Genomic DNA, 14,705 nt, shown 5'->3' on the forward strand with positions numbered 1-14,705 from the left:
GGGGCAACCCCATCTCCGAGTGTGCTCTCAGCATCCTTGACACAACTGTGTGAGTGATTATGTCAAGCATGTTAAGTCTTCCGTCCTAAAGACTTCCCCACACATTCCCATCCATTTCATTCCACTCCTCAGAAGCCCTCCAGATTCTTTTCTCACCAACCCATTTTAGCACTTAATCATAGGCTGCCTTATCTTGTCATTGAGTCATTCCACGTAGGCATTGTCTGTCTGCTCAGAGATCCTGGATCCTCAAAGGGGAGGAACTGTTCCTGTTCCAGAGTTCCTCTGTTTCCCACATCACTGAGCACACGGTTGAAGTACAAAGTAGCTACTCAGCAAGTACCTTTATGGATTTTATGATGAAGATGAAATCTTACCAATATGGTAAGTGAACCTGCCAAAGCAACTTCGCCCCAGGTAAGATTACATTCAGTGTCTTAAAATACCCTAGCAGATGACTTGTCCTCATAGCAGCAGATTGCATACCCAGCCTGTCTATATTTCAAGTTAATATGACACAGTGGTAAAGAATCTGCCTGCCAATGCAGGTGATGCAAGAGATGCTGGTTCGATCCCTGGGTCGGGACAATCCCCTGGAGGAGGAAATGGCAACCTACTCCAGTATTCTTGCCTGGAGAATCCCATGGTCAGAGGAGCCTGGTGGGCTACAGTCCATGGGGTTGCAAGGAGTCAGACATGACTGACAGAGCACACACACACACACACACACACACACACACATTTACTTATCTATTTATTATGACTATTAATTATTACTGCAAAGACTAATGAGTGATTCTTGCTACCAGGAAGATGCAAATAACAGGAGCAGCTCTTCTCTTATCATTATAAGCTGGCCTGCAGTGATGGTTAATGGATCCTTGAAAATAAAGCTGATTGCTGGTGGTCTTTACTTAAGCTCAAAAGAAAGATTTGTGTTCCTGGCAGAACCATGTCCTTCCTGCGTCAGACGACCATTCATAATCTGACTGCAGATCTAGACTGTGACTAATATTTGGCTCTAATATTATAGGTGGTTACTGTGGAGGGAATCAGTAAGGACATAATTGTCACTTCCTTGGAAAAATTTAATCCACAGATGGGTCCCAACACCCGACTGTACTGGTGTCCAACTGCATTGGAGATTTTTATTTTTTTGCTAAATAAGGACTGATTCAGCCAAAAAGATATACTCTGAGAGAAATCTATATCACATACTTGCTCCAAAAAAGTACATTTATCCAAGCACTGAATGGTTTGGAACACTAGAATTTTCCTAATAGGGACATAGTGAAAGGCTCATTCATTTAATTCACATTTATATTTTTCTTATAAGATGAAGCAATAGAGTTAATCAATGCTTTCCTGCATTTATAAAGTTTCAGTCATAAACAAAATTTAATTCTTCATGTTTCCTTATTTAGCTAAATAATTAAGGGAAACAGTCTATTCAGATTGGGAATCTTCTTGTTAAAACAATCAACCTTTCTCTAATCTTTGGCTTCCCAAATAAGCCTTGATGCATATCATTCCATGGGAGGTGAAAGTGACATTAGTAAGAAGGGCTAGGATACATGTATTTATTTGCAATTATTTCCCATCAGTAAATTTATACAAATAACCATCATCTGATAACTTTGCATTCATTTTTTTTTTAAAAAAAGATTTTTCTGCTCATATGAAACCATCCTGATCTGTGGTGTATTCAGTTTACTTAGAGTAGCATATTAAAGTAAAACCATTTCAATCGTAACTCCAGAGAAATGGTATTCCTTTCTGGGTGACTGGTTTTCAGAAAGAGCTCATTACCTGGAAATAAGAGTGTTGGATTTCTGTGGTTTGGAAAATCCTTAGCCATCTACAGATGCATACATTGAATCACAATAACAGAAGAGATCATCTATAAACGATGAATTTCCTCTTTCCATTTAGGTTTAATATGCTTTGAAGGATTCACGGGACCTCTCCGGTCCAGTCAAGAAATGCAGGAGGAAACCCGTCTCAGAGGCAGCGCATTGCAGCCTTTGTCCACTGGTCATGCGGTCAGCTCGTCTGTCTCCAGGTTCTTTCAGCTTTAGGCTACAGCCTGGCTTCCTATACATCCACCCCTTTGGCACAGTTAATCCAAGTGGCCTATAAATAGCACTTGGCTTCACACAGGTTAAATGAGACCTCCATGGTGTGAACCATGATTCCCACGGAGGAGGGCTTTAAAAGGCACGACAGTTGGTAGCAGGGCTCGAACCACTGTACCATCGCCACAAGCGGAATGAAACAGCCCGGCGCTTGGCTGCCAGAGTCACACCGCCTGCACCACCTGTTCCAGCCCCTTGTAATGTCAGTGTCTTGGGACGGTGACTCGGAGGAGCGGCACGCTGGCTGAGGCAGGATTCAGAGGGAGCCGGGAGCCCAAGCGCACGTCACCAGCACCTCCTAGGGGCCGGGCGCGCGAAGGAGGCTCGGCGGCGGGTCCCGGCGCGAACCCCGGGTCCCGGTCGGTTTCACTCTCGCGCTCGCGCACAGCCACCCCGGCGGCACCGCCCGGAAAGGCGAGCTAGCGTGTGGAAGCAGTTTGGCGTCTCTGGGAGGCCTTGGAGAGGTTTAAACAGCGCGGAGGACACATTTGATCGCTTCAGGACACACACACACACACACACACACACAGGGATGGCAAACTTGGTGTAAGGAGGATTCTTAAGTATTCTAAGAGCAAAGCTTCGTGATGACACCAAGATGCTTAGGCGTGCGCGGCTCCGCGGTGTACACACACACACACGCACACAGTGTTCCAGGGTCCACGCCCGGTCCACGCCGCCTTTGACAGCGTTGGTGAAAGGGTCTCGGTGCCCTTGCCCGGTTGCTGGGCGGCAGGGCTGGGAGGCGCCGGGGCGCGGCAGCGCTGAGCGCCGTAGGAGTTGCCCTTGCAGAGAATTCAGGAGTCTAACTGCTCTGGGTTTAGATCGGCAGAGCGTGCCGGCCGCGCTGGTGGAGGCCGGGATTGAGGGCGGGCCCCGCGGCAGGGAACGGGCCGGTCACCCTCCCGAGCAGCCCCGGCTCTCTGTAAGTAACCCGCGCCCAGGCGGGAGAGGGTAGGGCCGGGCGGCCCGGGCGCGCGTCGGCCCCCGGCCGGGCTCTGCGCGCCGCTCGCGGTCCCTTTCCGCGTTGCGTCGGCGGCTCCTCCTCGCCCCGCTGGTTCAGCCCGGGATTCGGGGGGCGGGAAGGATCGCAGGGCGGGGGGGAAGTTGCCGCGGGTAGGTGGGAAGGGGAGAGGAAGACGCGCCCCCGGCTGACAGGCAAGCTTCGCAGGCGGCCGCCGGGCGGCCGGGACACCGGCCCTCCGCGAGCCCCTGGGGGCGCGCGCCCGCCCCCCCGCCGCCGAGGACAGGAAGGGGCCAGCGTGGGGCTGGCCCCGGGGTGGGAAGCTCTGCCCACTGGCCGGGCTGCAATTAGGCCGCCGCCGGCGCCGGGCCGCGGGCGTCCCACCTGCTGCGGGCCCGGCCGGGCGCGGCCGCCTCCTTCTCCCCGGCGGCCGGGCGCGGGGGGCGCGCGGGGCGGGAGCCGCGGCAGGTTCTCGCGCCGGCCGCGCGGGCCCCGCGGGCGCAGCATCCTCCCCCCAGCGCGGTCCCCGCGGGGCCGGGAGCGCGGCGATTGGCCGGCGCGGCCGGGGGCGGGGCCGGGCGGCCCGGTGCCTCGCGGACGCCTCAAAAGAGCCCAGGAAAGCGCAGAGCGCACTGGAGACCCGGCCCGCGCGCAGCCCGCCCCGGCGCCGGCCCGCTGGGTCTTGGGAATTGCTGGTTCGCTTTGGCTCCCTGGCTTGTACAAACTCCTGGATCTCACATGCCTCTGTAACCCCCCACTTCCACTCCATGCCCCCATGCTCCTGCGCCAGCAACAGGTAAGGGCTGCTCTGTGTCTTCTTGCCCGCTTTGCTCTCCTTGCCTGTGGGTCCCGGGGAGAGGACTCGGGCGTCGGTCCCCGACCCCGCCCGGCCCGGCCGCCCCAGAGGTGCCCAGCTGTCGGGCGGCCTCTAGCGCTCCCCCACGCGCCGGAGTCCCAGAGCCTGCCTATAGAGTTTGTGTGCGCACCAGAACATCCTCAGAGCTAAAAATACGGAGACATGCTTGGAACAGTTGAGCAATAGAAACGTTTCTCTGCAGCATCTGTTTGTGCTCATAACTTCCAGTGCACCAGCTGGAGCGAGATACTCAGTGGGGAGACCCGGGCGAGGGAGCCTGTGTTCGATTCTGTCTCTCAGGAGGTAAAAAAAAAAAAAGAAAGAAAAAGGGCCGTGGCTGCGTCTAGAATACCGGTCTCAAACCTTGGCAAACCTTGGGACTCAGCGCCGGTCTCGATCCTTGGCGTCTTTCCTCCCCACTCCCTCTGTCATTGCTTCAAGTGTAGCTTGAGTTCCAGACCCAGCGAGCTTCGCTCAAAGTTGCTTTGCTGGGGAAGAGAACCGGAGCTCGCGCTGGATCTGAGCCCTAAGATCGTGAAACTTGCACACCTTCGCTAAGCAGCTTGCTCTTCTCTGGAATAATCACGTTAATCCTGAAACTTGAAGACGGTGAGGTTTCAGGGAAGCACGGTGGTCGAAACGACTTGATTCTGCAAAGGATTGCATCATAACAGAGAGTCATCATGACAGTTGGAAAAAAAAATCGAGATAGGAAGTGGGCAGTTTATTGTCTGTGTCTGGGCGATCCTGTCAGTAGGGTAACTAAGATGCGGCTGTGAATCCTGGGATTTCTATTAACCAAGAATTTACCTTTTAGGAAATCAGGCCTGATTTGAAAGCCTGTTTTGGGCATGCAAAGAATGCATATTGCTTTGTACCACTTGCTTTCATTCCCTGTTAGTGATCGGTAGGCGGTCAGATTTTCTCCCACTAAGGACTGCTTGCTGTATGCCTGCTCTGTGTTACCTGTATGCTTGCTAGCTTTTTCCTGCTCACTTCCACGCCCTGCTGCAAGTGTTTTATTATTTGTCATGATCCAGAAAAATCCCCAGGCTGAGGAATTAAGAGAGGTGACTTTAAGGATGATGGGAGGGGTCAGAGTTGGGGTCAAGGTCATGTCATTTTGCTTTCACTCCCTCCCCCTCCCCCCTGCTGGCACTTTCTTTTTATGTTATTGCTCTCCATAGGAATATTTGTTCTGAGCTCTTGTAAACTGACCTTAAAAAAATAACATGCGGTATTTCTACTTCCTTCTACTTCCTTCAGACCTTCCGGCTGTCCAATCCTTGTCGGAGTCCTTGCATGACTTTTTGAGTAGCATAAGACCGACCACGTCTTTACCTGGGCAGAAGGACAGTTTCAAGCTTTTTCTTTTTCTTTTTTTTTTTAGTGTTTATTTTTCTTTGCTATAGAGATACATAGTTCAGCTTGTGCGCATACCAAGTGATGCTATACGCCTTGTTGAGTGTGAAAGATGTGGGGCTCCCAGAGGTGAGTGGGTGCCCCCCCTCTCCGAGCGCCCCTCCCCCCCTTCTGTTTACTGAGCTTCTGAGCGGTTGCTTTGCCAGCCTTGAGCTCTCGTAGCAACCGACGCCCGGAGCACACTCAGGCTGGTCTACATGGCGTCAGCTGGGGAATAGCTGCTCTAAACACTCATTAGCAGACCTCTCCTTCAGTCCTTCTGCCGTCCCTGTTTCCTCCCCTTACTCAGAAACTTTCTTATCCACTCCACACCACGACCATGAGAGGGGCCCACTGATTCATTTAGTCTTCCAGGTGAGCATGTCTCTGTTCTTGGGTGATCCTTCCTGGGAATATCTCGGTGATGGTAAAAATGATCTGGATACATTCATTTACACCGCGTTATCTCCTTGGCCTCATCTCTGTCTCCAGCTCTCTCTCCTTTAACATCTACCTTGAGATGGAAGCCCTGAACTATTTTTTTTCCACTGCTTATGCTTAATTTGGGCTCAGCCTATAAATAGTCTTAACATGAAGAGCAGCACATGTAACCTCTCCAATTCCCAGAAATACTTTCTTTCTCATTGGTTATGCCCTGGGTAAAAATGATTGTTTGTGTCTATTAAGTTTATTTCAGGCCCTTACATATTCTGGCTGAAAATGGGGGCGTTTGCACATTGTTCATCAAATAACATGTGAATTCTCCCGGGCTGTGCCCCTCAAGGAGGGCAGTCACTGGGGGTTTTCATTGGTTCTTAATCAGATGATTCTCAAGAACTTACTTAGAATGTGGCCCTAAAATGAAGTTGCACGAAAGCCCTATACCTAATTAAAGTGTTTTCCCAGATGCTCATGAATTGGTGATTTTCAGTGTGAGAAGTGCAGGCAAGGAAGTTTTCTGCTTGCCTGTAGCCACTCAGGCATGTGAGCAGGTTAATAGGAAAGACAGTCTTCAGAGTGGAATATTAAGACAGTTACACTATCAGACTTTGGCAGCGTCTCAGCTTTTGCTGTATCATCAGCTCCACCAAAGTCTGAATACGCATCATGTGTGCACACATATACACACATGAATCTGTTTTGGAACGTATCTGCTGGAGGTGACAAAAGTTTCCATTTTGCCAAAAAAATCTTTCTTTTTTTTTCCCCCCTTTCCAGGCAGAAATGGTAAAATTTCTAAATGATGCTCCGCATATGGAACAAATTCTGTCATTAGCAATGGAAATAAGACAATAATAGTCGCTCAATACAGGCTCTCTTCAAGATTCTAAATGCGGAAAGCTATTCATTCGTAGGAAGCTGGTCGTGTGTGTTTTGTGGAATTCAGACGAATGTCCTGGGGTCAAGATTTTTAGAAAGTCGTACTTCAGTCTTTAGATTTCATATGACTGTTATGCTTTAATCTGGAAAGAGAGCAGAAATAAGTCAGAAGAAATTTGAGACTGTCTACTCTTGGTCCCTAATGGTAACTCAGATGGAAGGATTGTTTTGAATCATGAAAAGGGAATTTCTTGGTGTCAGCTTATAAGATCCTGAAGTTAGTCAGAACTCACACTATTTAAATGAGGCCTCCCCTGTCCCGCATTTCTTGGAACATGCACCTGCATTTGGTGTCATATTATTATCTCTATTTGTGCACGTGTGTGTGTGTGTGTGTGTGTGTGTGTGTATAAGGGCTCAGCAATTTCATATGAGCCAAATGAGCTGAAATCTCTGTTTAAAAAAAATCTTTCTGTGTCCAGGGTCTAGAACCCTGAGGAATCAGAGTCTTGTTTCTCTTGTCCAAGTGCAAACTTCATGGGAAGCAGACAAAACACTGAAGCAGGTGGAAGGGTGAGAAGACACAGCACCTTTTTATAAAGTAATTCAAAGGCAGTTTCAAATCGGGCATCATTTAGGTGTCAAAAGCTGCCAAAATGTAACACACATTGCAATTTTCACAGATGACTAATCTCAGGAAAAATGTGTTGGGGCACATTCTTGCATAATAACTTGGATAAAGAGGCAGAAGTGAAAAGACTATAACAAGTCATTTTCAAAGACAATACACCTTGCCTTCTTACTCAGGGGGTGCGTGAAAACAGATCAGTGATTTGCTGTCTTTGCAGCTGGTCTGGCTGCACGTGGTTCTGTTAACTGCTTAATCTGAGTGCAGTTTAGGGGGAGAAAGAAAAACTGGTGTCCTTGTCATCAGGGTGTTGACGAGTATCTGATCCTGTCCATCTGCTGTTCACTGTCCCCCCTGAATCCAGGAGACAGCTTTGGCGGTTTGAAAGTCAAGCATCCCTCCTATTTTTCATTTCCCTGCTGTGTTCATTTTTTAACTTATATTTGGTTGCCAAAACACCCTAGACTTTCTCCCAGCCTTTTGCAAATCGAGGAAAAATTATATCCTTTGGAGCAAACATGGAAAGTCAAAAGTCAGTAGATGACTTTTAACTACAGGGGCAGGGGTGCAGGGGGCGGGAGATGAGCAGAGAGGGGAAAACTGAGAACTGCTGTTTATTTGCATTAAGTGAAGGTGAGCACCTTCTCTGCAGGAAGAGGGGTCAGAAAGCCGCGCTGCAAATGCGAGTGAGCTGAGAGGGCCTTGTGACTTACCGCTGCAGAGTTGTCTGTGTTTGGGAGCACACACACTTGGACTCCTGTGAAATGAGTCCCAGCCTTATCTCAATCCACTAAAGACCTGATCCTTGAGCACAAAGGTGCTTACTTCCTCCCCTGTCTTTACACACGGCAATCCCATCTCCAGAGAATTTCAGGTCTCTCATTGCTAAGCAACAGGATCACTCTGTATCCCCTAGAGTGAGCCTTCATCTTCAAGTCCAAATCACTTGCAGGAACAGAGATGTTATCAGGAGTTTCTGCCGCTTTCGGAGGCTGCTGTCAGCGTGTGACATGATGGAATAAGCCCAAAAGGTCTCTAGAAACCCGCATCCCTTTCAGATGATTGTAAGGGCTGTCTGCTCAGTTATCTGTTAAATGAACTAGTCGATGCTTTTGGATTGCAGCCTCGTCGTTGAGGGCTGTCATATTCTTCCACAATGCACCTGCTACTCAATGAATATGAACATTCTGCATTCGTGTGAAATGTTCTCTGACATGTCCGAGTTTTTAAAGCTTGATGGCAAACCTGGAAGTTAGAAAAGCCTTTCTTCTGCTGTATCACCAGGGACCCCAGCAAGTAGAGAAGGCAAATGAAGAGCATAAGAAGAGACAGGTGGATCTGTAAAGTAGAATATTCTAGATTTCTGGCCAAAAATGGAACAGGAATCTGAGACTTTGGATGAGGGGAAGGGATAATTAGGGATGGATGGATATGTGCACACTGCTATATTTAAAATGGACAACCAACAAAATCCTGCTGTCCAGCACAGGGAACTCTGCTCAATGTCCTGTGGCAGCCTGGACGGGAGGGGACTTGGGGGGATAATGGACACGTGTGTGTGTGTCTGAGTCCCTTCACTGCTCACCTGAAACTGTCACAACGCTGTCAATCAGCTATATGCCAATATAAAATTTAAAAGTTAAAAAAAAAACACTGTCATGAACAACTATCACTTCTGTGTTTAGCGACGTCGTGTTTTTAAGTAATATAAGAAAATATTTTTGTTCTATTTTGTTCAGTTCAGTTCAGTTCAGTCACTCAGTCATGTCCGACTCTTTGTGACCCCATGAATCACAGCACGCCAGGCCTCCCTGTCCATCACCAACTCCCGGAGTTTACTCAAACCCATGTCCATCGAGTCAGTGATGCCATCAAGCCATCTCATCCTCTGTCGTTCCCTTCTCCTCCTGCCTCCAATCCCTCCCAGCATCAGAGTCTTTTCCAATGAGCCAGCTCTTCGCATGAGGTGGCCAAAGTACTGGAGTTTCAGCTTCAGCATCAGTCCTTCCAATGAATATTCAGGACTGATCTCCTTTAGGATGGACTGGTTGGATCTTCTTGCAGTCCAAGGGACTCTCAAGAGTCTTCTCCAACACCACACTTCAAAAGCATCAATTTTTCAGCACTCAGCTTTCTTCACAGTCCAACTCTCACATCCATACACGACCACTGGAAAAACCATAGCCTTGACCAGATGGACCTTTAGGGCTGCACAAAGAAATGAAAATCCCAGTAATTCAGCATAAAGGACATTTATGTATATCTGTCTCTGTTTCTGACTAGGAACTGTTGCATTAGAGAGCAGAACCCTTTCCTAATGAACTTCTTTTGTAATAAAAGATCTCTCTCTCTCTTTTTTGCAGGACCTGTTCTCTGGATGTTAGCTGAGTTATTAAAGTGACTCTGCATGTCAAGAGACAGACCTTGGTAGCCAGAAGCTCAAGGCTCCTGGAGACCCCATCCCTCCTTCTTTTTTTGTGTGTGTGGGTCCTCACTGAACATTCAAACCTGTTTCTCCAAAGGGTTTTGCAAAAACTCAGACTGTTTCCCAAAGCAGAAGCGCTGGCGTCGGCCGCAGAAGCGATGGGCAGCGTGCGCACGAACCGCTACAGCATCGTCTCTTCGGAGGAGGACGGCATGAAGCTGGCCACGCTGGCGGTGGCCAACGGCTTCGGGAACGGCAAGAGCAAGGTCCACACGCGGCAGCAGTGCAGGAGTCGCTTCGTGAAGAAGGACGGACACTGCAACGTGCAGTTCATCAACGTGGGCGAGAAGGGCCAGCGGTACCTGGCCGACATCTTCACCACGTGCGTGGACATCCGCTGGCGCTGGATGCTGGTCATCTTCTGCCTGGCTTTCGTGCTCTCCTGGCTCTTCTTCGGCTGTGTGTTTTGGTTGATTGCGCTGCTCCACGGGGACCTGGACGCGTCCAAGGAGAGCAAAGCCTGCGTGTCCGAGGTCAACAGCTTCACGGCCGCCTTCCTTTTCTCCATCGAGACGCAGACCACCATCGGTTATGGCTTCCGCTGTGTCACAGACGAGTGCCCCGTGGCCGTCTTCATGGTGGTCTTCCAGTCCATCGTGGGCTGCATCATCGACGCCTTCATCATCGGCGCGGTAATGGCCAAGATGGCCAAGCCCAAGAAGAGAAACGAGACGCTGGTCTTCAGCCACAATGCCGTGATCGCCATGAGGGACGGCAAGCTCTGCCTCATGTGGCGGGTGGGCAACCTCCGGAAGAGCCACTTGGTGGAAGCGCATGTGCGCGCACAGCTCCTCAAGTCCAGAATCACCTCCGAGGGGGAGTACATCCCCCTGGATCAGATAGACATCAACGTGGGCTTCGACAGCGGCATCGACCGCATATTTCTGGTGTCTCCCATCACCATCGTCCATGAGATCGATGAGGACAGCCCTCTGTATGATCTGAGCAAGCAGGACATCGACAATGCAGATTTTGAGATCGTGGTCATCCTCGAGGGGATGGTGGAGGCCACGGCCATGACCACGCAGTGCCGGAGCTCGTACCTGGCCAACGAGATCCTCTGGGGTCACCGCTACGAGCCGGTCCTCTTCGAGGAGAAACACTACTACAAAGTGGACTACTCCAGGTTCCACAAGACTTACGAAGTCCCCAACACGCCCCTGTGCAGTGCCAGGGACTTGGCGGAGAAGAAGTACATCCTGTCGAACGCTAACTCGTTTTGCTATGAAAATGAGGTCGCCCTCACAAGCAAAGAGGAAGACGACAGTGAAAACGGGGTTCCCGAGAGCACAAGCACAGACACGCCCCCGGACATAGACCTGCACAACCAGGCCAGTGTACCTCTAGAGCCCAGGCCGCTGCGGCGGGAGTCGGAGATATGACTGAGTCCTCCTGGGGAGTGGTTCCTCTGAAACACGGTCTGTTGGTCAAAGGCCCAGAACAGTTACGCAGACGACGGTACCAGGGCCAGGTGGTTTGAGGCAAGTGACCGCAGGGACAGGGGCGAGCACGGTGGTTTTAGAGAAAGACTGTAAGCCGGAAGATGAACCTAAAGCACTAAGCACGCCTCCCCGTGACCCGAAGGCACATAACACGTTGTAGAATAAGTTATGGGGTGTTTGTGTTCGTGTTTTGTGTTTTGAACCAAACTTGAACTTGCAGGCAAGCCTTGGTTGGTGGGGTGTTTGACTTCTCCAGAACGCTTCTCTCTAGGGAACAAGAATGTTTTTAAATGGCATCACATTTTTCAATGTTTTAAAGGCAAGACTCTGCCTTAACTTTTGAAAAGCTGCTAACTACACCAACACACGTTGTATTGTTGCAGTGTAGTTTTTTTTTTTTTTTCCTCTTGTGTGTAATTTAAAAAGTCAGTGTTGAACTTTGTTGAAAGCTCATGATGTGCGCTTCAAAGTGGCAAGTATTTGGCTATTAGCTGCCAAACGAGAGCCTGATTTTTGAGGCCAGTAATTTGTTTGCTAGGATTGATGCTCTCTCTCCCTCTCGTGCTCTCTGTCTGTCTCTCTCTGGTTACATAAGGGCATTATGTAACACTAGCCAAATGGTAGCCTCCGGGTTGTTGTTAATGTTTTATTTTTTTTTTTCCCTCCAAGATGTTAATGGGTTATCTCAAATTTTAAGTTAGACTACCTAAAATAAATACCAAAGATAATGCACATTTTTGCACAGTGGAGCTTACACTAAAAGGGAAAGAAAGCCCCATGGCTGCCTTGAAATCAAGAGACAAGAACTTTGAACCTCAGCGAGACCTTGAACTACCCTCTCCTCTTGCACCTTATTCAGAAAATAGAACACCACACGCACAGTTGAGTAAAGTGTGGTGCTTTTAATTTTTTGTTCTTTCATGTAACTTTCATGTCATAGGAAGAAGACAGGGGAAAGTAAAATTCACACACACACACACACACACACACACACACACGAAAGATATAAGCAACTTTCCTTTCCTTCGAGGTGGTGCTGGCCAGGCGAATGCATACTTTGAGAGATGATGATGACCCCTTAGATTTTTTTTTTTCCTAGATTTTTCCATGTTTTGCACATTCCAAAATTTATCCCAGAAGATAAGACCTAGGTTGACATGAGTTGGCATCCTCCACGCTGAGCCATACAACTTAAAAGATCAGTAGGTTTAAACCTTAGGGCTGAATTCCACGCCTTGATGATGGGTGCATCTCTGACTTGACTTCATTTTCTAAAAGATGCCATGCCTGGCCTGTGGGCTGGTTCTTCCCATTAGACTGTTTGGGCCAAGTCCTCCAACATCTGAGAGGGTTGTGAATGCCCCAGTGAGAAGGTAGCAAGACGTGGAAGAGCCATTTTGATGTAGCTCATCAACTCAAGTCTTTAGGAGGAAGGGGAACGTCGCTTTTTTTTTTTTTTTTTAATGATAGCAGGAATGAAAATGTCTCAGTATTTTAGGGTCAACAAGGGCCATAACAATCCTAACAGCGTCACAAGTAAAGGAGATGATGATCTAAAAGTGTCCCCCCCCCCCCCACCCCCAGTGGATCCACACTCGTCTTTGAATCCGAGTGGATCCCTTTTGTCTGTGGAGACCTGGAGCCTGTTACTTGGGGCACATCGTTTCCCAGAAGCTTCTCCCTGGCTGCCTGCCTCACTAGGAACATTTTGTTTGGTTTGGTTTTCCACTCTAGCTTGATATGACAGAACTCTGTTTTGGTTTAAGGTTCCCTATTTGTGAATTCTGGGGTCACTGATTTTTTTTTCTTTTTCAATGGGAGTCTCAAAATCAACTCTCTTTGCGGTATTACACCCCTGTATGCCATTAAAAAACAGCTTGTTCTAGAATCCTGTGTTTCATCAGCCCGTGTCTGGGATGGTCTCTGGTTCCTGACCAGCCACATCTGCATGGGGTTCCTGCACTCACAGGACGGTCTCTGCTCTTGTCCGCCTTTCGAGTCGGTGGGTTTGAACCCTGTGCAGGTATTTGCATGGAAATCAGGTTAGGGCTATCAGGCGAGGGGATGATCTTTGAAGTCCAGACTTATAGGCCGATGGGGGAAGTTGTGTAGAGAGCTGGAGGACTTGGGGTGGAGTGGACACAGCATGTACAGTCTTCTGTACACGGCGACCGTCCTGCCATTGACAGGGAGAGGGTGTTGAGGGTTTCAGCTGCTGCTATTCCGATATTTCTGCAAAGGACAATAATCAAACCAAAGAGTATTCCGTGATCTGTAAATTTCATGAAGATACAGTGGAGGATGGGGGTGACCACGGCGAAGGCACCCTCTCGTCACACAGTGCTGCCACTTAAAAAGACTTGAGGTGTTTGCAACGGGGGTGGGTGGAGGGGGGCAAGAACGAGGGAGGGAACTCTTGCAACTTCTTTCTGAAAAAGAGAAAAAAAATTAAAATTTCTGGTGCACAGGTTTGTTTTTTTTTTTTTTTCAAGAAAATTTTGCAGAAGCTATGTTTTTAAAGTGTACATTTTATAAAGTTTATCAGATATTTTCATATTTAAAGCCAAATGTAAATAGAAGTCTGTAAGGGGAAGAAAATTGCCATAGAAAGTATAATTTCAGTGCAGCAATTTCTGAGAGCTAGTACCTATATGCTACCGGTTAGCATGGTTTTAGCAAATATCTACCAGCCTTATAAGGTTTGTCTTGCTATGTTCTCGTGTTATTTATTTCAGCATGGACTGTTCATTTGAAAACTTTTTCTAGTTATTAGTATTTTAACAGTTACAAGCTTTAAATGGCAATTTTTGTGGGTTTTTTTTTTTTTTTTGTCAAGAGCCAAGACACAGTAATGCACAATGTTTTTTCTTTTGGTTTTTGTTTTTTGGGTTTTTTCTTTTTTTTGCTGCATTTTACCTTCAAAACCTTGGTCTTTACTGCCTGGGTCTCCTTACTTAGTGCACACGTGTCGTGGGAACGCAGACTGAAGAAACTCACAGAGTATCTGGGGTCTGTCACCAGATTCATGTTGCTTCTCTGTTGCAAGCAAACCCCCACTGAGTTTATTTAGGAATTATCCCCTTTTGAAGAATCTGTGCCCGTAACTGGGTGGGCTTTATATTTTTGGGAGGAGGTTTAGATTCCTGGTTATCCTATTTTTAAATAAAAGGTAGACAAAGTGAATTCTATTTTGATTATTGAGAAAGGAATACTAATAGTTTTCTATCCCTCTAAGATTATACTTGAATCAGACATTTTAAGGATGTCACTATAACTCTGAAGTCATTTCCGAATTCCTGATGACAGTTTGTTCAGTTTTACTTTTTTAAAAATTCTATCAGTGCATTATTCCTCCCGTCCCTTCCTTCTCCCCTGTCAACTCCCATCTCAAACCTTGATGTTTATTCAGTGCATTTTGTCCCCTGAATCTTGTTACCCTGACCAAAAAAAAAAAAAAGTGTCAGTTCATATTTG

At 48.1% G+C, this 14,705-nt stretch overlaps 1 protein-coding gene across 2 annotated transcripts; it reads left to right on the forward strand.

Annotated features, from left to right (window-relative positions):
• Window positions 1-2,981: 2,981 nt before the first annotated feature.
• KCNJ2 (potassium inwardly rectifying channel subfamily J member 2) lies at window positions 2,982-13,623 on the forward strand. Of its 2 annotated transcripts, none has more exons than XM_065910334.1 (2): window positions 2,982-3,060; window positions 9,668-13,623. In XM_065910334.1, exon 2 carries the CDS (start codon window positions 9,888-9,890, stop codon window positions 11,169-11,171), a length of 1,284 nt encoding a protein of 427 aa, XP_065766406.1. In that variant the 5' UTR covers window positions 2,982-3,060; window positions 9,668-9,887; the 3' UTR covers window positions 11,172-13,623. The 2 variants fall into 2 exon arrangements, with proteins under 2 accessions (XP_065766406.1, XP_065766405.1); XM_065910333.1 differs by lacking the exon at window positions 2,982-3,060 and adding an exon at window positions 3,743-3,895.
• Window positions 13,624-14,705: the final 1,082 nt, after the last annotated feature.

The sequence above is a fragment of the Muntiacus reevesi genome, chromosome 18 (genome assembly GCF_963930625.1).
Source record: "Muntiacus reevesi chromosome 18, mMunRee1.1, whole genome shotgun sequence".
Lineage (NCBI taxonomy): Eukaryota > Metazoa > Chordata > Mammalia > Artiodactyla > Cervidae > Muntiacus > Muntiacus reevesi.

Coding starts and splice junctions, on each gene's coding strand:
- KCNJ2 (XM_065910334.1), top strand. CDS start 9,888: ATGGGCAGCGTGCGCACGAACCGCTACAGCATCGTCTCTTCGGAGGAG.